The sequence below is a fragment of the Ictalurus punctatus genome, chromosome 16 (genome assembly GCF_001660625.3).
Source record: "Ictalurus punctatus breed USDA103 chromosome 16, Coco_2.0, whole genome shotgun sequence".
Lineage (NCBI taxonomy): Eukaryota > Metazoa > Chordata > Actinopteri > Siluriformes > Ictaluridae > Ictalurus > Ictalurus punctatus.
The window spans coordinates 11,800,605-11,823,716 of record NC_030431.2 but is presented as its reverse complement, the minus strand read 5'-3'; the positions used below and the strand labels follow the sequence as shown (position 1 = coordinate 11,823,716).

General features: G+C 37.8%; 1 protein-coding gene across 1 annotated transcript; it reads left to right on the top strand.

The window, feature by feature from the left end:
- The first annotated feature begins 538 nt into the window (after positions 1 to 538).
- rab38b (RAB38b, member of RAS oncogene family) lies at positions 539 to 7,427 on the top strand. The gene is made up of 3 exons (XM_017489911.3): positions 539 to 852; positions 1,870 to 2,150; positions 6,184 to 7,427. The coding sequence occupies exons 1-3, from the start codon at positions 654 to 656 to the stop codon at positions 6,334 to 6,336; spliced, it is 633 nt and encodes a 210-aa protein (XP_017345400.1). The 5' UTR covers positions 539 to 653; the 3' UTR covers positions 6,337 to 7,427.
- The last annotated feature ends 15,685 nt before the right edge of the window (positions 7,428 to 23,112 follow it).

The following is a 23,112-nucleotide window of genomic DNA, read 5'->3' as shown; positions in this document are numbered from 1 at the left end:
AATAATCCCAATCATTAGGCAGTTGTGCTGTCCATAGGATAGGGAAATCTTTGCCTGTTATGTTGCTTAGAAACAAAAGCTTACAGTTATGGAACAACACTGCGTGGTGGAAGAAATGTTTACTATAGGCCTAAATATTATTCTATAAATAATACATTAAAATATTTCATGAACACTGGTATTTTATCATATTTTTCTGTCGCTGTTTTATTAAAACTAGCCTATAAGAACTCTCTTGCCCCTTGTAAAAATCACTAACGCATTTGTTTACCCCTCAGTAGCCTAACTAACCAAGATATAAGTGAGTAATGAGTGAAAACGTCTATGTATTTCGATGTAGGGGGAAATCCTAACAGGAACCAACAAAACAAACATAATAGGCCTACATTATCGTTTTTGTTTTCTTTTGGCCCTACTGAGATTAATACACATAAGCAAGCACGCACATACGCACGCACATACGCACACACACACGCGGCCTTTCCACATTGTCGGGGGAGGAGTAAACGTGACGCCCACGAGAGACTCCAACATGCCGGTCACAAGTTGTTCTCCTGCCCCACCCTGCCCAGGGTTTACAGGGTCATCCGCGGCTGCATCACTAAACTTTTCACGGGACTCCGAGTGGAGTGACCGCGCAGTCTGCCGCAGCCATGCAAAGCAGTCAGAAAGAACACTTGTATAAAATCCTCGTTATCGGGGATTTAGGTGTGGGCAAGACCAGCATCATTAAGCGCTATGTTCATCAGACGTACTCGACGAACTACAGAGCCACTATCGGGGTGGACTTCGCTCTCAAAGTTCTTAACTGGGACTCGGAGACTGTGAGACTGCAGCTCTGGGACATAGCAGGTAGGCGTGGGCGGTAGGGCTCACAACACTATAATATTTCTGCCTCAGGCCTGTTTCTCTGTCGATGTGAAGGCTATGATGCTGTTCACGTGTTTGCAAGATTAAATCTATTAATTAGACACGGTTCACACAAGTAATATAAAGACTATTATTGAATTGTATGTTTGGTTGGTGGGGAGCATCTCAGTGAAGTTGTGTAACTACCTCATTTCAGTTTACTTTTGCATGAACAAAGTAATGTCCGATATTAAATTAACACCTACACTGTTTATGTAAGTCAGGTTGGAAAGAAATGAACATTGTAGTTAATACAACACTGGGGAGTTTGCTGTTTAGACCTACTCATAGATATACAGTGGAATAAAGAGCAGATCCAACTGGAACATTTCAAATGGACTGGCATGTAAAGGAGTCCTCAATGTGCCTCCTACAGAACGATCCAATCCTATGTGACATCTATGCCAGCCACCCCCCACTCACTCACTCACTCACTCACACACACACACACACACACACACACACACACACACACTCTCTCCCTCTCTCTCTCCCCCTCTCTCTCAGAGCTAGGCTCATTTCCCACATGGAAGGTATGCGTGCAATCATATGAGAACTGGCCTCATGTGAGTAAGATTTGGAGGTAGATCACATGGGAGTCATTGTGGAGGAAAATCTGTGTAAACAAACTAGAGAGAAGTACTGTAATACTGGTCTTCACCCAAGCATTCCCATATAGATAATCTCACAAAGGAGATTTTGGATCACAAACTACATCAAATGGCAGATTAGTAATAGAAGTATTGGCTGATTATGACATAATTCTTTTCAGTGTTCACTTATTAAGAAAATGTTAAGACTTTATCATAAATTTCTCTAGAACTCCCAAATCATAATCACAAATGAAACAATCCGTTTTTACAATTGTATAACGCAGGCACAGCAATGATGTTAAATGTTCTTAGCAAAATCATATGCTTACCTTCCCATTCTTCTTTGTCTGTCTTGCTGATCATGAAGGTCAGGAGCGCTTTGGGAACATGACGCGGGTGTACTACAGAGAGGCCATGGGGGCGTTCATTGTTTTTGATGTCACCAGACCTACAACATTTGAAGCAGTCACCAAATGGAAGGAGGACCTGGACTCAAAGTTGACACTTGCCAATGGCAAAAGCATTACCACAGTACTTCTGGCCAACAAGTGTGACCAAAGCAAAGACATTCTGGTTAATAATGGTCTGAAGATGGACCAGTTCTGTCAAGAAAATGGATTTGTAGGATGGTTTGAAACCTCAGCTAAGGTAGGGTATAATACTGACATGGCCGTATTGATGCATTCTTTTCCAGTAGATGTTCATATACTTGATTTATTTTTCATCTGTCTTCACTATAACGTAGTGATTATTTTTAATTGAAAACCATCCTCTTTACTATGATAATACACTTACTCTGCGTCTACAAATATTGCCGCTTATGATATTTAGTAATAAAGCAGAGGTCTATAACCTTTTGCAAATATCTGGGATGCCATAGGATATTTGGTGTCCATTTGGGTGAAACTCTGCAGATCCAAGTCTCACTGAAATTGCATATAGGTGTGGAAAGTAGACTTCAGGATCAATTTAAAATTGAAGCTCTACACATTCTTAAAGTAGATGTAAATGATGTTACCAGTTCTTGTGCCACCCCTCACTTCAATCCCTCAATTCATATTTTTTGACATTTATGGCATCTGGCATTCCATTATCCAGGGCAACTTACATTTTATCTCATTTTATACAATCAAACATTAAGGGCCTTGCTCAAGGGCCCAACAGTGGAAGGTTGGTAGTGCTGGGATTTGAACTCACAACCTTCTACACAGGAGTCCACCATTTTAACCACTGAGGTACATAAGCTGAAACGTACGCTAAATTGTATGCACAAGTTTAAGTAATAAATTACTTAAATTCATTACAATTACAATTCATTACAATTCATTTAAATATTGGCATGCCTATAATTAACCATGTATGGTAATTAAGTACTGGTTCAAAGGGTACATAAAGTATTGTTCACAGGGTACCTAAAAAGGACCTGTTCTATTTGAAAAGTGTCTGTAGCCAAAAACACTATGTTGAAAGGACTTGGATTTGCACAGGTATTACATTTGTGTGCCTTGTGTCCCTCTAAAATTTGGGTCATAACTGAGAGCACATGATATAATTAATTTTGACAGTTGATAGGCCTACTGTCTGCCAACAAACCAGTCAGAAATCAGTCAGGTCCCTATGTCCTCTGTTCAAATGGCATGGCTTGCAACTGCTTCAGAGGTCATATTTTTAACACTCCAACTCGGTTAGCTTTTTATGGGATTTGATCGGAACCACAAATTTGTTTTATATTTAACAGTAATTTATTTTATGAATGGTAAATGGTCTGCTCCTATATAGCACACCATTGGTAGCAGAACTGCAATGCAAGTTGCTAACTTGCCATCGGGAGCAACTTTGGGTTCAGTGTCTTGCCTAAGGACACGGCATGCGGAGTCATGTGGTCCGGGTATCGAACCACCAACCCTACAATTAGTGGACAATCCACTCTACCAGCTGAGAAATAGCCATCACTGGCTCTTATTTTTTTATTTATAAAAAGCAGATTTTTATAGTAACTTAAAATTATTAGTTGTCCGGGTCCATGATTACACAAGCCCCTATCTTTAAGCATGGATGCAGTGCATTCTACTTGTGGCTTTATTTTCCACTGCTCTGTGTTTTATATACACACACAGACAAGACATTCTTTACACATACTGAATAAATATACTCTTTAAAAATGTCACATCTTGAGAGTTCTTCAGCTATGCGTCTGAGGATCCCTTAAAGATTCTATATACAGGGTGTCCCAAAAATCTCCATTCATAGGGGACTATGTATGCACGTCGGTTGTGCCTTCATCAGTGGATGTTCGTGGATGACCACTTCTCGGTTGGTCCACAACATTTCCAGTCTTTTTGAATTTTTAAATAAGTTTGGCAACAGTGTCGTGTATGATCTGCTTGCCACGTTTCCTGTTAAAGTCCATCTCAACCTTGCGACAGCTCCCCAATCCACCCGTGAGAATGATTTTAATACAATCTTCTTTTGTCAAAGGCATTCTTAAAGGCAATCTGAAAGTATATATAATATAAAATAAATATGAACAATTTTAGAAGACATTTTGCTAAAAAGTGTTCATTTCCCCTATGTATGGAATCGTTTGGGACACCCTGTAGAATCCTACAACTGAGTAATTTCATATCAGAAAGGGTTCCAAGTAGAAACTAAGAACACTCCTGTAGCCTCCCGCATCAAATTCAAGGCCTTGATGCTCACCTACAAGACCTTGTCTGGAACAGCACCCTCCTACCTCAACTCTTTCCTGAAGGCTTACGTTCCCTAACACAATCTGCGATCAATCAACGACCGACACTTTTTAGTTCCTACTCAGCGTGGCTCAAGGTCCCTTTCAAGAACCTTCAAACGAACTATTCCTCAATGGTGGAATGAACTTCCAACCTCAATCCGGACCACAGAATCTCTCGCCATCTTCAAAAAACAGCTAAAGACCCACCTCTTCCGTGAACACCTAACAACCCATAAAAATAAATAAATAGACAATAAATAAAAATTTACTCTGGCAGTTACACCTCTACTCTGCGCTCTTTACTTCTTCTGGAACTCAATTAATGGATCTTGTATGGTAGCACTACTTGTAGTGTTCTCTGCTTGATATATCACTTTGCTTGTATTTTCTCATTTGTTAGTCGCTTTTGGATAAATTTCTGCTGAATGAATAAATGTAAAATGTAACACTTATTTATCCAATGAATCCCTGTAGATAAACCTTTTTTAAATCATAGTTTATGTGTACAAATCTAGCAAATATTTGTTTTGATATAGCCTGCATTTTGTGTACACACAAGACAGTACACACACCATTGATTACATTTGTGGAATTAGTTGTGTTTAGCTGTTTGGTTGGGTCAAATATCTGTACCCACAAAGACACCTAAGTAGGCTACAAGGAAACAATCAACTGAATCTGATGTTTATCACATGCACTATAGTGCCCACCTAGCTCGTTATGTTAGTTATGTACAGCTAGAAAAACATTTGTCTCTGTAGATCCCATTCATTTATGTTTTTGTTCTTGTATTTTTTAGTGATCTGTATAAGAATATAAATGACTTTTTAGCTGTGCTCTACAACAAAACTTAATTAAGTTATTGTGCAACTTACTTTATATACTACAAAGCAAACAACATAATGGAGTTGTCTATCAACTATTTACTTTTATCTTGTGATATTTTTCAAATGATGTTTGGAAACGCAGGCCAGAAAACTTTGTTGCTAGTTGTCAAGTTCTAAGATTTATAGTATAGTTGATAAAAGAATAATGGTCTTTTGTCTAGTGAAACAATACAAATCATGGAATCTGGTACCTTAGAAAGAACTCATATACTCACATATAATGTGAGAGTTGTTGTTTTTAGAGCCTGACTTTTTGACTATTCAACTGCCAATACAAAAATAGGATTTGGATTATAAATAGCTAAGCACCCTTAGGTAGCCAGCTCAGGCTCTAATACGATGCCAGGTGGCCAGAACCAGGAGATCACAAGATTTAGGAGACCTCTAATTAAAAGTCATGAATATTCAATTCCTAATTATAGCAGACAGTCAAATTGAGCAGTTACTGAAGGAAACCAGAAAGTACAGAGCTATTCAAGGTTTCTCCTCATTACACTTAATGAATACTTCTAAATAGAGTTATTTGTTTATTTCAGTTTACCATCCAGTTTCATTCATCAGTTATGAAACACCAAAGTGAAACCCTCATCTAGGCAATTTGATGCGTTTTAATCATTCACAGCATTTCTCTGATTTAGATCTGGGAGACCTGAGATTAAAGAAAGTCTTCATATCAGTTTATGGTCAAAAGCATTAGGAACAATTCTAAATAACAACTGCAAATGTATTAAATGGCTAATTTCTCCATTACTTAATTTAACCACATAATATTCAGTTAATAAGAGGTTTTTAATCCCATAATTGAATGCAAATGAAATGCTGCTTGAACTCCATTTATATATCTAATGAATAATATGTGCAAACAAAAAAAAAAGTCAGGTAACTTAACTTATATATTTACAGTGTTGATTTTTTTTGTCACTCAATGTTTATCTGATGCACAATAGTGCACATTTGAAAATGTCCAAAGTGCTACTAGTAGAGAGTTCACATAAAGAATTAATAAAGTTAAAGACTGGCATTATGAGTTTTCCAACACCTTCTTACTCTCTCAATGTTATAGGAAAATCTAAACATCAACGAAGCTGCAAATTTCCTGGTCAAGCACATCATTGCCAGCGAGAATGATATTCTCAAATCAGTGGTTCCAGACACCATTTCCCCTCAGCTGACCACAACCACGAAGATGAGCTGTGCTGCATGTTTCAAACCCTAACATCTGGCCAACAGGTGGATTCAGCCTAAGCAGCCAAGAAGAACTAAAAGACAGATGTCCTTTTGTCTGTAACCATAAGACCTAAGTAGGACATCAAAGATAAGTGTGTATGTGTGTGAATGGAACACAAAGTCCAGATGTATGAATGGGTACTTTGTAAGATTACAGTTATTTATGTGCAACACAAGTCTGGTGTCAGTATGTGCAGTTTTAAACTTGTGATGATTGATTCCAGATTGACAGATAGAGAACAATTTTGAAACACAGCTGAACATAGGGAAATAGTTCCCTTTTTACTACATTACACATCTGTCCAGCAATGTCATTGTGTTTCGTATTGATCTCATGTGTTTTACATGTTGGTATTTGTGTTGAAATGTAACGATGCTGTGATAAACAGATGTTTTTGATTAATTATTCTTTTTTAGACTTGAGAATTTGTATATTTCTTAAGTACAGAGCATTTTTAGATAAACTTTCAACTTTATGGTGCTTAAAATTAAGTACTGCATACCCCCTCTCTCTCTGTCTTTCTCTGTAGCTATTTCCATCTATTTTTTGCAATTTCCCCATCTCTGTTTCTCTTTCCTCACTCTTTCTCCATGCTCCTCAGTGATTCACTTTCTGACTCACTGCCATTATATAAATCTCCCATGAAGCCCCTCTTCAGCACACACTTTTGTTCACATCTTTAAACATGGTTATTGATCTAAGTTCCTTTCTGTTCCACTGCATGCTGAGTGCAAACCCTTTGCACTTTTACTTCACACTAGTCTATTGTCATCTATGTGGGAAGTATTACATAAATTGAAAACACTTTATCCCAAGTATTAAGTATATTTTTAAAAAACAGACATGTGTATGTAAATATAAAATGTTTTGTATTTGGATAAATAATAATGTTTATTAAGATTGGATGAATGCATTGCATTTTGGACCTAAAATGGAAGAAAACAGTAAATGTCTGCTTTGTGTCATAATTTATGCTACTGTTTTATACTGACAAATCTTATGCATTATTATAATTAACTCTAGTTAGGTTTTTTATGTAAATGTAATCATTCAAATACAATTACTTACTTTGCTTTATACTTCTTCACATTTCTTCTACAGCTGTTTAGATGGCATCCACTATTTTTATGAATTCCAGATATAAATGGATTTAATTGAAAGTGGCTATTAGCCTGCTACTGGTAATATTGATACCTATTTTTGGACAAATAACAATTTTGCTAATATGCTGATTATACATTTATTAGAGTTGACACCAGTGAACTGTCATTTAGCTTTAAATTCTTCAGTTTTAACTTTATGTATGGAAAAGGCAGATCTTTATAGAGATATTTATATTGATTGTAGCACAGAAACAATACTGTAGGCTAAACATAAACTGAATTTGTGTTGCCATAACCAGAAACATTCTTGAGGTGAATAAAAGTGAGAGTTCATGTCAACAGGAAGAGTACATGATAGAACGTTGGTGAAATTGCAGTGCATTTTAGCATATTACTCATATTCAACCCAAGTCCTCTGGTATCACCATGACAACTGCTGAGCACAGAAGTATAAAAGCTCTTTCCATGAAGGTTGCTGCAACATCTGCATGATTAATATTCTGCAAATCTGTGCATGCTCTTGGTCCATAATTTCAGTAGTGATTTTAAATTCTCTGGAATTTAAAAAAGAGCACATTGACTGGACTATGAGATATTGACAAAATTAGAAAATGAATGCCAAATATTGTTAGCTCAAATCACACAGAGGTGAATCACAGTGACTTTTTTGCTTTGTAAGACCAATTTAACTACATAAGCGGAACCTCTACTGAGGAACTTCTACTTGTATTAGCCTATATCCTACTTCACACTGTGTGAAAGTATCAACGAATAAACGCAGTATATCACTGATAACACTTGCTACCTTTCAAATAATTCAATCAGGTTATTCTGTGTCAATAGGTAAAGGTCTGTTTATAGCTGAGGTAAGTGATATGCTGAGCTGAGGACTTAATGTGTCATTACTGCCCAGTTGACAATTGCTTTTTTATTTATTCTTTTTTTCCATTCATGAATCAGATTTAAGACTGCCCAGTTTTCCACAGGTTGCTGGTAAACAGTGGCACTGCTAGTCATATGAATCCCATTAGAGTGCATAGAGACATGTAAAACAAACAAAGCTGCAAACAGACACACACAAAGGCAAGAAGATTTAGAGAAAAAGATCAAGAAAGAAAACAGTTGAAACCGATATACTTTTTTAAAATTATTTTTCGAGAATCAACACGCTCGTCCATAATCCATGTGTTACCAAGTATCATTTCTACATGAAGGAATCATTTAATTTCAGGGTTTTTTTGGATTCCTGAATGATGCAATTCCTGCAATTCCTCCTTATCCTGGAGAAGATGTGATTCTACAGCAAGGCATTCCTAATATAGAACTTCTGACAGGACATGAATTAAATCCAATTCTTCAAATATATTACATCATATTCACCATAACATTCATACATCATTTAAAATCGCCATAATTGAAAGGACAAAGAAATATGTATTATTAATTCCAGCCTCTTTGGATTATTTTCAGCACAGGACTGTAAGGATGTAACAGACTTCTAAGGGGTTTACACATTGTGGGAAAAGTGCTCTAAAATACTGTTCCATCATCACTGAAAGCAGGAAATACATTATATATACTTACACCTGGCTGTATGGAGGCTGTAATTTTATTAAATCACTATACCGCATAAACTGGCTCTATATACACCCTCTAACACTTCAGTCAGATTAGCTTTTCCAGAGAGTATCACCCACACAGAAGCAGCCACACTGCCTGCCACACACACACACACACACACACACACACACAGCATGCAGGCATAACTGAACACAACCACCTACACTCAGACTAGTTCGTACTGTACACAGATATAGAGGTTTTGAAATACTAAATAGCTCGCTCTCTCTCTCTCTCTCTCTCTCTCTCTCTCTCTCTCTCTCTCTCTCTCTCTCACACACACACACACACACACACACACACACAAACTTCCCCTATGCAGAATATGGTCCTCATATAACAGTGTGAATTATGTGCTTCTGCTCTGAACCCTTTAAATACATAGTGGGCTACCATAGTTCTGACCCCATTGAAAGAATATATATTAACCGATGAATTGGAATGCTGACTGCGCCAGAGGCCTTCTCACTCGAAATCAGTTCCCAACCTCATTAATGCTGTTATGGGTGATTGGGCAAACCCCTACTGCCATATTCCAGAATATATAAGAAAGCCTTCTCAGAAGAGTGAAGGTTATTATAAACAGCAAAGGGGTGGGGGGAATTAAGTATTGAATGGGATGTTCGACAAGCAGGTATGGTTGTCATTGGTCAGGTATCCACATTTGGCCCTGCGGCCAGACTTTGGATACCCCTGGACAATGGTGATGCCTTTGGTACCAAAATCATCAATTTCATCTAGATACTGTGTGCTCCCAGGTCATCCATGTGCCTAGAAAGCAACTCAGACTGCATTCTCAGCTAATTACAGTCATTGTTAAACATGCCTGCTTAAGACTAGCAAGTTGTTTAGGCTGTAATGTTTTGCTCTGAATCAGGGTCTAAATCTGCCAACAGGACAAACAGTGTTTGTGCAGGGGATGTCTGAACCAGATACTGCATCTTTAACATGGTCATTGTCAAGGCAGCGAGCATATGATTGGTGCCCATGTTTGTCTTCCTGAGGATTCAGACAAAGGCTGCACAAGTACAAGTCTTGCAGCATGGCCCATTCGATCACACAGGAAAGACCACAGTTTGGATGATGAAAAAAACACACAGGGAGTATGTTTTATTGTGTTAGAAATTCAGCTAAAGTAGCAGGCTCAGTAGGTTTGTTGAGGAAGACTTCCTTGACCATGCAACTGACACTTATCCATGGGTCTGCAAATTGCTAGATGACATGAAGTATAGAAAAAACCTGGGCAGAAAAATGCAGAGGAGGACCCAAAGCAGTGGGGAGAATGAGGGGTGAGAGGAGAGAAAATTAAATCTAGCCTCAGTGGTAGAAGATTAGGCTAACACAGCAATTAATCCCTCCCATGGAATACCAGTCACATGATAAGTGTTATGTATATGATGCTACCACCAAACGTTTTCAGAGAATTGTGCAGGTATGGATAGGGAAACTAGTGGTCTAGTAGTTAGGTGATTTTATATTTAAAAATGAGAGTTCACTGATATAAATTCTAGTTTTTGAAATCATTCTCTATTTCCCCAGACAACCTCTAATTGCTTATGTTCAGTAGCACTACAGGCTACACAATACATACAGCACTGTAGTATTACTATTTGAATGTAAATACTTTCAGAGAAACTTACAGTAAATTGGTATTTATGTGTGCTTTGTTGAGTGTTGAATGGCAGATGATACCAGAGGCTGTTAGCAGTTACTTGAAGTATTTGACCTTCGAACTCTAGAGCATGGCACTTGTATCACATGATTGTGACATACTGAGGAACAGCCACACCACTATGACTGAAAAAAAAAAAAAACAAGTAGTGAATCAAGATGATCAACTCAGAGACCAAATACAAGTTAATATGGTAGGATTTTATTTTAACTTACAATCCTGTCCAGAAGAGAACAGGCTCTGCTTCTGGAGTTAAAACAAGTCTTCTATGTGTACTTCTGAGATTCATGTATCATAATATTTTTGTGGGGGGGGGTTTGCCAAGTGTGAGCCCTATTGTAAAGAGACCGCAGGGTTAACGGAGTGGGAGAGGGAGGGTAGGTGGGTTGTGGTGTTGAATTTTCAAGTATGTTCATGTTCACATTCTGGATTGTGGTCATTGTCTTTCAAATTTATAATTACAATAAACAAATACAAATTTTAAAAATTTTCTTAGGCAGTTTTTCCTGGCCAGTGTTTGCATTGACTTGCTTATTTAAGCTACCTATGCCTGTAAAGCTGCTTTGAGACATTCTGTATTTTGAGACAAACTGTTTAATCTATTCCTCTATTCATAAGGAAGTGCCACAAACCTCTATATCTTGGACTCTGAATCTCAGGCTAGGGAGCTCTTACAGTAGATGATGTAACCTCATTACTTTACGCGTCAAGCTCGTTAGAAAGTTGATACGAGTTTACAGTTTACTCTTTGTAAATCATTAGTTTACTCAGGGAGAGAAGCACATTTTTAATTTTACTGCATGAAGGGGGTGGTGTTTTGGTTCCAGAATACAATTTTAAAGCATGTAATTGTTAATATGGTTCATATTTTATCATCTACTTTATTAGAAACACCATCCTAATACTAAACATCCACCACCCACCCCCTTGCTCTTAGAACAGCCTCGATTCGTTATGGCATGGATTTCACAAGGTGTTGGAGATTATAGTCCATGCTGAAATGGCACCACATAATTGCTGCAGATTTGTCAGCTGCTCATTCATGCTGTGAATCTCCCTTTCAACTACATTCTACTTCATATTCATGATCATAGAACTAATCTGAGATGACTTGTTCTTTGTGAGATGGAGCATTATCATACTGGAAGATTATAAGATGGGTAAATTGAGGCTATGAAGAGATGCACGTAGTCAGCAATAATATTCAGATAATCAGCTCAAAGCTGTGGCATTCAAACAATGCTTGGTATTAAATATAAGAAAAGATTCCCCACACCATTACACCACCACAACTAGTCTAAACTGTTACCACAAAGTAGATTGGGTCCATGGATTCATGCTATTGATGGCAAATTCAGACCTTATGTTGCAGAGAAATTGAGATATCACAGAGCAGGCAATGTTTCAATCTTCACCTGTACAGTTTTGGTGAGCCTGTGCCCACTGTACCCTCAGATACCTGTTCAAGATTGGTTGATTGATTGGATAATTGCATGAATGAGCAGATGTACAGGTGTTCCTAATAATGTGGCTAATGAGTGTATATTTTATATATGGTTTTATGCAGCCTTTCTGTTTTGTTTTGTTTTGTTTTGTTTTTTACTTGAAAAGTCATCTGACCATGCACTACTATTCACTACTAAAAAAAAAAAAAAAAAGGAAAAGGAAAAGGATTATATGCTTGAGCAGAGGTGTAAACTGGAGGGCTGACCAGCTTAGAGTGACCCAGTGTGTTGGATTAGTGCAGTTCCATGGTGGCTTTCAGTAAGAACTATTACAGCTCCCTGCTTGTACTGGTGTAGACTGATGTCAGAAGAATAAGCAAATTTATCGGCGGGGTCTGTGAAAATACATCTGGATGTGGTTTTGATTCATGCACTATGGTAAACAGGAATCTTCTCTGTCTTTCATCGGTTTTCTTCCACCTCCTAAAGCATGCCAGTAAGTACACTAGCCATGCTAAACTGTCCCTAGATGTGAATGAGTGTAGGAATATGTGTTCATGGTGTCCTGCGAAGGTGTGCTCCTACCTTGCATCCAGTGTTTGCAGGATAGGATCAACAGCAACTCTGACCAGAGTAAAACAGCTACTGAAGATGAATGAATAAACTTGCAGGGCAACATCAGACATGATGTGTAAAAGAGAGAAGTGTGTTTCTCATTTAAAAATATAAAAATAAAAATGTACATATTATACAGATTTAGTATTTTATCATTTCCTAAAATCATAGTCTTGCATGTCAGATGATGCTTTTTTGATGAGTTCTCTCTTATTGTATTCATAAGTAGGGCATTAGAAACAGACACCCAAGTGGATTCTCAGTGGACTCAATTCAATCAAGAGCAGCCAAAGCTGAATATAGGGTGCATCTTAAATGGCATACAGTATAATATGCTTTTGGATTCTAAAACAGCCTGCAGGCTTCCATCTAAGTTCATGGAAAAGGGCTACGCTTTCTGCAAAGACTCTTGTGTAAAAAATGTTGGGTGATAAAATGCATTTAGTTTAAACAAGGGGTCTGGTGGGTGAATCATGTCATGTATAATACTATATATTATATGTAATTATAGGTAAAACAAGGGATTCAATTCCATTTTTAAGAGAATAGCAACAACAGCTCACAAAACAAATAACAGAAAGGGCATGATCATGAGAGTAGGTTGCTTCTGAACTGAGAAAAGATTTGTTCTAGTCATTCACACAAACATTACTGGTCTTGTATTACCATTTAACTGCAGTTGCAACCTCAGCCAAAAATCGTGGAAAGGCATTTTTAAAATTGTGAACCACAGCATTGTCAGCTAGGTTGGCATACTAACTCTTCTAAAATACCTCATAGATTGAAATAAAATAAAATAAAATAAAAAACAAGGCTTAGGGTCAAATTTGGAGCATTCATTAGGAGAAGGACTTGTTTTATGAGACACAATGGCAGAGTCACGGCCCAGGATAATACCTTGTATTGCTCTGCATGGTGAGTCATGTCTGTCTCCAGTAAGATATTTCCAGCCTTAGTGACTCCAGTGCACTTCTCTGTGACACAAACACACACACAGTGAAATGACACACTACCTCCTCAGATTATGGTTATATCTCCAGTTTATACTCATTTTTAAAACCAGTATTCAAAGAAGGCACTGGAATGGTCTGAAGGATTCTCTGTACAATAATTGAACAACTCACATATGCTTCTGTTACATTTATGGCATTTGGCAGACTTACATTTATCTAATTTATACAACTAAGCAGTGGAGGGTTAAGTGCCCAGCAGTGACTTTGGTGGTACTGGGATTTGACCTCACAACCTTCTGATCAGAAGTACAACGTCTTAAACACTGAGCTACCACCACCCCAGATGCAATGATATATACACTACCCATCAAAAGTTTGTACAAACCAGCTTATAGAAGGGGGTTCTTCATTTCTGATGTTTTTTATTTTCCATTATTACTGTAGAATAATAAAGAAGACATTAAAATTATGAAACAACAGATATATTTAGGTCAGCAAAAGTATTGGAACAGATAGTCTTAAAGTAAAATAAAGCAAATAATACTTACTAGTTGCATATCCCTTGCTTGCAATATCTGCATCAAGCCAGTGAACCAGTGACATCACCAAACTGTTACATTCTTCTTCTGTAATGCTTTTCCAGGCTTGAACCGCAGCTTTTTTCAGTTGTTGTTTGTATAACGGGGTTTCTCCCTTCAATCGTCTCTTCAGGAGGTGAAATGCATGCTCAATTAGGTTAAGGTCCGGTGATTGTCTTTGCCAGTCTAAACCTTCCACTTTTTTCCCTTGATGAAGTCCTTTGTTATGTTGGCAGTGTGTTTTGGTCATTGTGCTGCATGATGTTGCATAATGCATGAAGTTACTCCCAATTAATTTGGCTGCATTTCTCTGTAAATTGGCAGACAAAATGTTTCTGTAGACTTCTGAATTCATTCTGCTGCTAACATCATGAGTTACATCATCAATAAAGATTAGTGAGCCTGTTCCAGAAGCAGCCATGCAAGCCCAGGCCAGGACACTACCTCCACCGTGCTTGATGAGCTTGTATCTCCTTTCTTTCTCCACACTTTGGCCTTTCCATCACTTTGGCAGAGGTTAATCTTGGTTTCAGAACTTTTCTGTCTAATCTCTGTATTTATGTGCACATTCCAGTCTGGATTTCTGATTCCTACTGCTCAGTGGTTTGTATCTTGTGGTATGGCCACTATAATTCTGCTCTCAAAGACTTCTTCAAATGTAGGATTGTGATACCTTCACCCCTGCCCTGTGGAGCTTGTTGATGATGTCACTGACTGTGGTTTTGGGGGATTTCTTCACAGATCTCACAATGATTCCGTCATCATATGTTGTTGTTTTCCTTGGCCAACCTGTTCCATGTCCAGTTGCTAGTATACCAATGCTTTCTTTAGATTTTCCCTCTTTTCTCAGCTTTAAAATGACTTGCTTTTCTCCCATATACAGGTCTCTGGTCGGAAATAGAGCCTGAAGAAGCCATACTCAATTTATAGCACTTCGGCTAGCTGGCTAGCTAGCTCACATTCATTTGTACATTCCTGTTAAATGGGCTTCTGGTAAAATTGGCATCTCTTCATCCTTTTCATCTTCACCTGATGAGTTTTCATATTTTAAGCCAAAAGGTACATTAATTAATTTTATTTGGTGAACACAGATGAACAGAGTGATACGCACAGTGAAACGTCCTGGTATGGTTATAAGAAATATAAGCACTCTTGGAACACTGCTCAACCAGTCTAATACTATACACACAACTGACTAATATACAGTCATATGAAAATTAAGTACACCCCATGGAATTTTTTTTTTTTTTATGTACGTATTTGGACAAGCAAACATTCGATTAACTTTGAAACAGTGCCTATCAATAAAGGTGATACACTATCAAATGACACATAAAATAAAAATTTTGTAGCAATTTTTACAATTTAAATTAACAAAAAACATATCCATCACATGGAAAAAGTAAGTACACCCCTAAATTTATCACACCTTCAAATGCATAAAATTAGATTCAGGTGTTCAAGATTGGTGCACGGTGGCTTAGTGGTTAGCATGTTTGCCTCACACCTCCAGGGTCGGGGGTTTGATTTCCACCAATGCCCTGTGTGGGCGGAGTATGCATGTTCTCCCCGTGCTGCGGGGGTATCCTCTGGGTACTCCGGTTTCCATCCCCAGTCCAAAGACATGCATGGTAGGCTGATTGGCATGTCCAAAATGTCCGTAGTGTATGAATGAGTGTATGAATGAGTGTGTGAATGTGTATGTGATTGTGCCCTGCGATGGATTGGCACCCTATCCAGGGTGTACCCTGCCTTGTGCCCGATGCTCCCTGGGGTAGGCTCCAGGTTCCCCTGTGACCCTGAAAAGGATAAAGTGGTATAGAAGATGGATGGATGTTCAAGATTGGATGCCAGTGACTAGAACCTGCTTAGTGAGTGCAGGTGGAACCTGTCTTATTTATACCCCTCTCATATCTAGTGTCTGGTGTTCCCGTTGTTATTGAGGTGTGTGGTGCCATCAAGCCATGATCTAAAGAGTTCAATAAGACCTTCAGAAAAAAGGTTGTGGATGCATATGAGCCTGGCAAGGGATTTAAAAAGATCTCCAAATTATTTTAAATACATCATTCCAATGTAGGGAAAGTAATCTAACTAATCCAAGAGCAGATCATCTGATGCAAAATGAAGTCTCCAAGAACCCCACAATTTAAACAGAGGATCTGCTAGTAAGTCTTGCAACTGTTGGTGTCAAAGTATATGCGTCTACAATCAGAAAGAGATTGCACAAATTTGACCTGCATGGGAGGTGTGCCAGGAAAAAGCCTTTGCAAGACTACAGTTTTCCAATGAGCATAGAGGTAAGACCAGGTCTTTTGGAATAATGTGCTCTGGACAGACAAATCAAAGATAGAGATGTTTGGCCACAGTAACAGCAGACATTTTTGGCACAAACTAAAGACAGCTTTTCAGGAGAATCACCTCATACCAACTGTGAAGCACGGTGGTCGAAATGTTATAGTTTGTGGTTGTTTTGCATTCACTGATTCAACTATGAATTCTGCATCATATCAACAAGTGCTTGAAGATAATGTGAGGCCATCTGTCCAGAAGTTGAAGTTGACATGAAAGTTGCTAAGCACACTAGCAAATCCACCAAGGAATGGTTCAAAAAGAAGAAAGGGTGGGTTATGGAAATCTAGGCTTGTCAAAGCCCAGATTTGAATCCCATTGAAATGGTGTGGGGGGATTTTGAAATAGGCAGTACATGCAAGAAAACCCTCAAACATCTTGCAACTGAAAGAATATTTCATGGAAGAATGGTCAAACATTCCAGCAAGCCTGGTGGACAATTATGCAAAATGACTAAAGAAATTGTTTCTGCTAAAGGGGGCAATACTAACTTCTGATGGTGTACTTAACCTTTTCGACAGAAGAATATCACATATATTGATATTTCTGTCAAATAAATGATTGAAAAAGCTATTTTCCTTGTGGTTTTGTACAAGTATATCAACTTCATTAATAGGTGCTGTTTCAAAGATGATCGAATGTTTGCTTGTCCAAATATGTCAAAAAAGCCAACAATTTACATGGGGGTGTACTTATTTTTTACTTATTATTTCTATTACTTAATTTTATATATACCTGACCATCACAAGTTAATGGTTATTAACTCCACTATTTACATTTGTCTATTTACTAATTTTAGCCATAACCCTTTATCAAAATACAATTTTACAAACAAATACAATTTACACAAAAAGATAAATAAAACAACAAAAGAAAGTATTGTTACAGCCCTAGATAGGGGTTATTCCAGCTTCTCTAAGGTCCCCACACCCATCATCCACACTTGGATCATTCCATAAAAAGCTGGTCTACGATTAGCAAAGGAGTCAAATTTCATTAAAACTGTCAGGAGCACCAAAGTGTAATGGCTTTTACTCTGTAATTAGAAAGAAGGCTCATTTTAACATGTGAGATAGAGGAAGAGAGAGAGCACAGAGTCCCACCTCATTCTGTGCCATGGGCCTTACCCTCCAGACACATCTGCTGCACACTTTAATTAAACCTAGAGAAGCAAATGAATTTATCTCAAAGATAAGGAGAAAAGGTAGTCCACAGCCCAATCCAACATTCAGACAGTAGAAGTATTAAGCAGAACTGAGATTCTGTTTTAATTTTGGTTGGAGAAATAAATTACAGTTGTGCCCAAAAGTTTACATACCCACTGTAGACTCTGCAAAATCTTAATTATTTTAACAAAATAAGAGGGATCATAAAAATCCCATGTTGTTTTTTATTTAGTACTGTCCTGAATAAACTATTTCAAATAATAGATGTTTACATATAGTCCAAAAGGTAAGATAATAGCTGAATTTATAAAAAATTAGTCCATTCAAAAGTTTACATACCCTTGATTCTTAATACCTGGATGATCCACAACTGGTTTTTTTGTTTTGTTTTGTGATAGTTGTTCATGAGTCCCCGTTTGTCCTGAGCAGTTAAACTGCCCACTGTTCTTCAGAAAAATCCTCCAGGTCCTGCATGTTCTTTGCTTTTCCAGCATCTTCTGTATATTTGACCCCTTTCCAACAGTGGCTATATGATGTTGAGATCCATCTTTTCACACTGAGGACAACTGAGGGACTCGTACACAACCATTACAAAAGGTGCAAACATTCACTGATGTTCAAGAAGGTAACACGATACATTAAGATCCAGGGGGTGTAAACTTTTGAACAGGATGATCAGTGTAAACTGTTATTATTTTGTTTAAAGATCTTGTTTTTTTTTTTGTTTGTTGTTTTCATTTAGTACTGCCCGTCAGAAGCTAAATAATGTATTTACATGTCTCCCTGAAGACAAATCAATAACAATTTACACCGATCATCCTGTTCAAAACATTACACCCCCCCACTGGGAACAGTGGGAAGTTTAACTGTGAACGGCGTAATTTTTATAAATCCATCTATTATCTTGTCTTTTGGACTATATGTAAACATGTGTTATGTGAAATAGCTTATTCAGGACAGAACTAAATAAAAAAATAACATGGGATTTTTATGATCCCTTTTATAAAAAGTATTAAGATTTTGCAGACTCTACAAGGGGTATGTAAACTTCTGGGCACAATTGTACTCGCAGAGGAGAATTAGGCAAAACCTTACTTTCAAGGCACCAAGATCTTCTTGGGAGCAGTACATCTCCAGATTGTAAATCAAATCCCCTTGCAGTCCATTTTTAATCCTTCAAATGTATCACACACAGTCAAGTCTGGAATTATTAACAGCTTTCAAAGATTTGGAAAAACAGCAATAAATAAATGGAGAAACTGCTAACATTTTTTGCATATTTTATTTTCTCTTACATGTGGTAAAAATCTATATATTTTTTTAATTTCTAACACCTTTCAAAAAAAGTGAAAATATAAACAGTTTATCCAATCTTCCGGTTTAAAAGTCTGAAATGCAAATTATTGATTGTTTTAAAAACTACAGGATTTATTCTTTAAATATCCATCCATTTTCTATACTGCTTATCCTACTGGGTCGTGGGGAATCTGGAGCATCGGGCAGTGGGCGGGGTACATCCTGGACAGGGTACCAGTCCATCGCAGGGCGCAATCACATACACATTCACACACCCATTCACACACTAAGGACACACCAGTCAGCCTACTATGCATGTCTTTGGACTGGGGGAGGAAACCAGAGAACGTAGAGGAAACCCCCACAGCATGGGGAGAACATGTAAACTACTTTGGATAAAAGTGCTATATAAGTGCGCCATAAACACACACACAGGGCAGCGGCGGGAATTGAACTCCAAACCTAAGCCAACGTGCACCCTATGCTCTAAATATCTTCTCTTATAATCTTATTGCATGTTATTAATGTAACATTTTTCAATTTGCTTATATTCAGCGAGGGTGCAAATAGTTCTGGAAATGATGTACATCCACAGCCACAAGGATATGACACTTTCAAACAAATGATTTCTGGTATAAAGTTTACTACTTTTTAATTCAAAAGCCTGGGGGACTGCTGCTAATACCTACCAGAGTTCTGTTTAATTAGGTCCATGTTTTCTTTTCATTCCCTCATTTACAAGAACACTAAAATGGACCAACATAGATGTTTTCAATACTTAACATGGGGAACAAGAAAATCTCACTATAATTAAACCACAGTCTAATGAATACACAGATGTGAAGATACACAGCTACAGAAAATTGCAAGCACTTAAACATATTGCACTGTTGTGAATGTGAGTGTGCGGTGGCCTCATTCTGCCACAGACACCTGACAGGCCAGCAGTGGAAGAAGGAAAGGCACAGTGTGTGCAGGTGCACTGAGGACAATAACAGCACACACACACCTTATATGTTTCTACATGACAGGCTGACATTGTCCCTTGTTCAGTGCTGTTAGTAGACAGCAGTCTGTGCATAATAATGCGAGCAAATAAAAAATGTGAAGCTATGTCCAAATATATGTACTACTGTACAGTTTGCTAATTAATGCAGCAAAATCTTATCACATGCTATATCCTAATAAAGTGGTAGTAAGTAGCTTATGCCACTGTCTAAAACCTACAGCCCATGCACAGTAATAGTGGCACAACTACATTCACGTCATATTATCCTATATTACAACATACTGACATATTGTACACCCAACCACTCGTGGTTAGGATATGCTAGAGCTGTGATAGTTAAATACGACAAAGATATTCTATCAAATTTCTACTGCACCTCATACTGTCATAAGCAACTAAAAGGTAGTGGTGGCCACTTTATTAGGTGCCCTTTTCAAAGATTTATTCCATTTTATATATACTGTATTATACTGGGTTATTATACACCATACAACTGTAGTGTTGAGTATTTAGTACACAATGCAGTTTTGGATGTAGCCATTGAAGACTGAGAAGCAGGGAGTGTGCAAAGAGGAAAGATGGTATAGTATGGACATCACTTGAAAGTCTGTCAATGTTTACATTCATTATACTAGCTTACACACACACACACACACACACACACACACACACACACACACACACACACACACACACACACACACACATACACACACACACACACACACACACACACCCTCAGAAGCTCATGCAGAGATTTGACAAGCTCCTGTTGCCACGGCGACAGCCGGGCGTGATTGGCCTACGCGCAAAAAAAGTGTTCACAGAAACTTTGAGTCGTTATTTTTATGAGCTCTGTGGGGAAATGAGGGCCTTATATGGGTGAATTTCCTCCTTGTGCAATTTTCTCAAGGTCAGTTAAAAAAATACCGGCTTAATTAGACGCATATCCCATAAGACAGTGCACATTAACATATGTAAAGTAAATCAGAAGTGAGGCTGAACTGATCAGTGATAGGATAGTAGTTACAAGCTTTTCAGAAAACATCTTTTTAGAAGCTGTTCTGACCCTCTGACATTATTTTCATGATTTAAATCACTGAGATAAAATTACTGTCTCTCACTGGGGAGACAAGGTTCTAAAAAGAAGTGCTCCTCTTTCCCCATCTGATGAGAAATTTCAGATCATTTGGAAGGACAGTTACAAAATGGACATTAATAACTGGGTTCACTGGCTTTCTTTTAAAAGAGGAGGGTGGTGTGTGTGTGTGTGTGTGTGTGTGTGTGTGTGTGTGTGTGTGTGTGGGTGGGTGTGTGTATGGGGGGGTGGATACCATGGGACTGTCTTGTGATGTGATTTTGGGAGTTTAGGGCAAAGAATGAGACTATTACTTCTATGGACACAATGCAGCACTACACAGGCATTCCTGAGGGTCTTAGTGCTGTAGCCTATAGGAGGACGAAATCTATCACAGAAGGCTCTCTGTGAAAACACAATGAAAAGGAGTGAGCGATGATGCCCAAGTCCTGACTTTGAGGACTTACCTCAAGGCAAACCAGAGCTTAGGCTAGATCATGTGAACGGCACATGGCTGAATCCTGTTCAGCTTATGTGCCTCGATCCTGACTTTGTGAAGCTAAATAACTGTTGGTGTGTAGAAAATGTATCAGCCCTATAATATAGCATACATCCAGCAGATTAAGTCAACAATCAACAAGTGAAGACAGATGGTTAAGAAAGAGATAAGTTAAGAATATCAGATAAGGTAACAGAAGCTGTCTGTATTGTGCAGGTGTGAATCCAAATTACTTTTCAAAGTTATAAAATTATCATTAGCACAACATTTACACCAAAACAAATAGTTGAGTTGGACATGATTTCAGCACAGTACCACATCGCCCTCCAGTGGACACCAAATGTCAGGATTTCTAACAAACTCCCCAAATTAGTGAACAGGGATGGTATGTATAGTGCCTTACATAAATAATAAGTAATTTGTCTGGTGCAACTAGTTGCCATCAGAAGTTTCATAATTAGTTATATGGATTCCTCCTGTGTGATGGCTGATCTCAATATAAATTCCTTAAAAGGGCCCAGAGTTTGTTAATGGACATACCCTAGAAAGCATCATGGAGATGAAGGCTCTATCAAAAGTCTAATATAAAGTTTTGGAAAACTATCAATCAAGATTAGGTTATAGAAAATCCCAGACATTCCATGGAGCACCATTCGGTCAATTATTAAAATCTGAAAAGAATATCGCACAACCATGACTCTGCCTAAAGTCAGTGGCCAGATAAGGAGGGTATTATTCAGAGATGTAAAGAGGTCAAGGGTAACTCACAACTACCCCCACCATGCTTCACTGTATGGATGATGCTTTCAAGGTTATAGGCTCTGCTGGATATATCTATATAAATAGTGCTTTTGTCATGGAATTAGAACTCTCTGCCTGGAATTTCTTTCTTTTTTATTTATATATTTTTTAATATTTAGTCTACATATTGCATTGTGCCATTTTACTTAAGATCAAATGAGCAGAGTCAGCCAGCATGCCTCAATTGGGTGGTATTTTGTTATTTACACTGCATTTATTTACTAGTTAAATCTGTGATTAAAAGATTTTGCACTGCTCTTATTCTTATTCTTGAGTGTATAAATAAATTTCCTGATTTCAAAGAATGTTTGCTCTGAACAGCCATATACTGTACATCCTGGCCTAGATCTGAAATTATGTTGTTTTTTTTGTCCTTCTCAGGCATCATAAGTTTTTCCTAATTGTAACAATAATATAGATTATTTGAAACTAGATAGGTCATACACAGCTCTACTATATAACAGTGTCTGTACTGCTGTTACATAGACACCAAGTAATATAAAGACTATAAGATGCACTTTACTGTTAGTTAGTTTTACTGTACAGAAGGACATTAAATTAAACCAGTATAGCAGTGGAA

Excerpts from the sequence above, each read along its gene's own strand:
- rab38b (XM_017489911.3), top strand. The coding sequence starts at position 654 with ATGCAAAGCAGTCAGAAAGAACACTTGTATAAAATCCTCGTTATCGGG. Across the intron at positions 853-1,869 it reads GCAGCTCTGGGACATAGCAG|GTCAGGAGCGCTTTGGGAAC; the intron begins GTAGGCGTGGGC and ends CTGATCATGAAG. Across the intron at positions 2,151-6,183 it reads GGTTTGAAACCTCAGCTAAG|GAAAATCTAAACATCAACGA; the intron begins GTAGGGTATAAT and ends TCAATGTTATAG.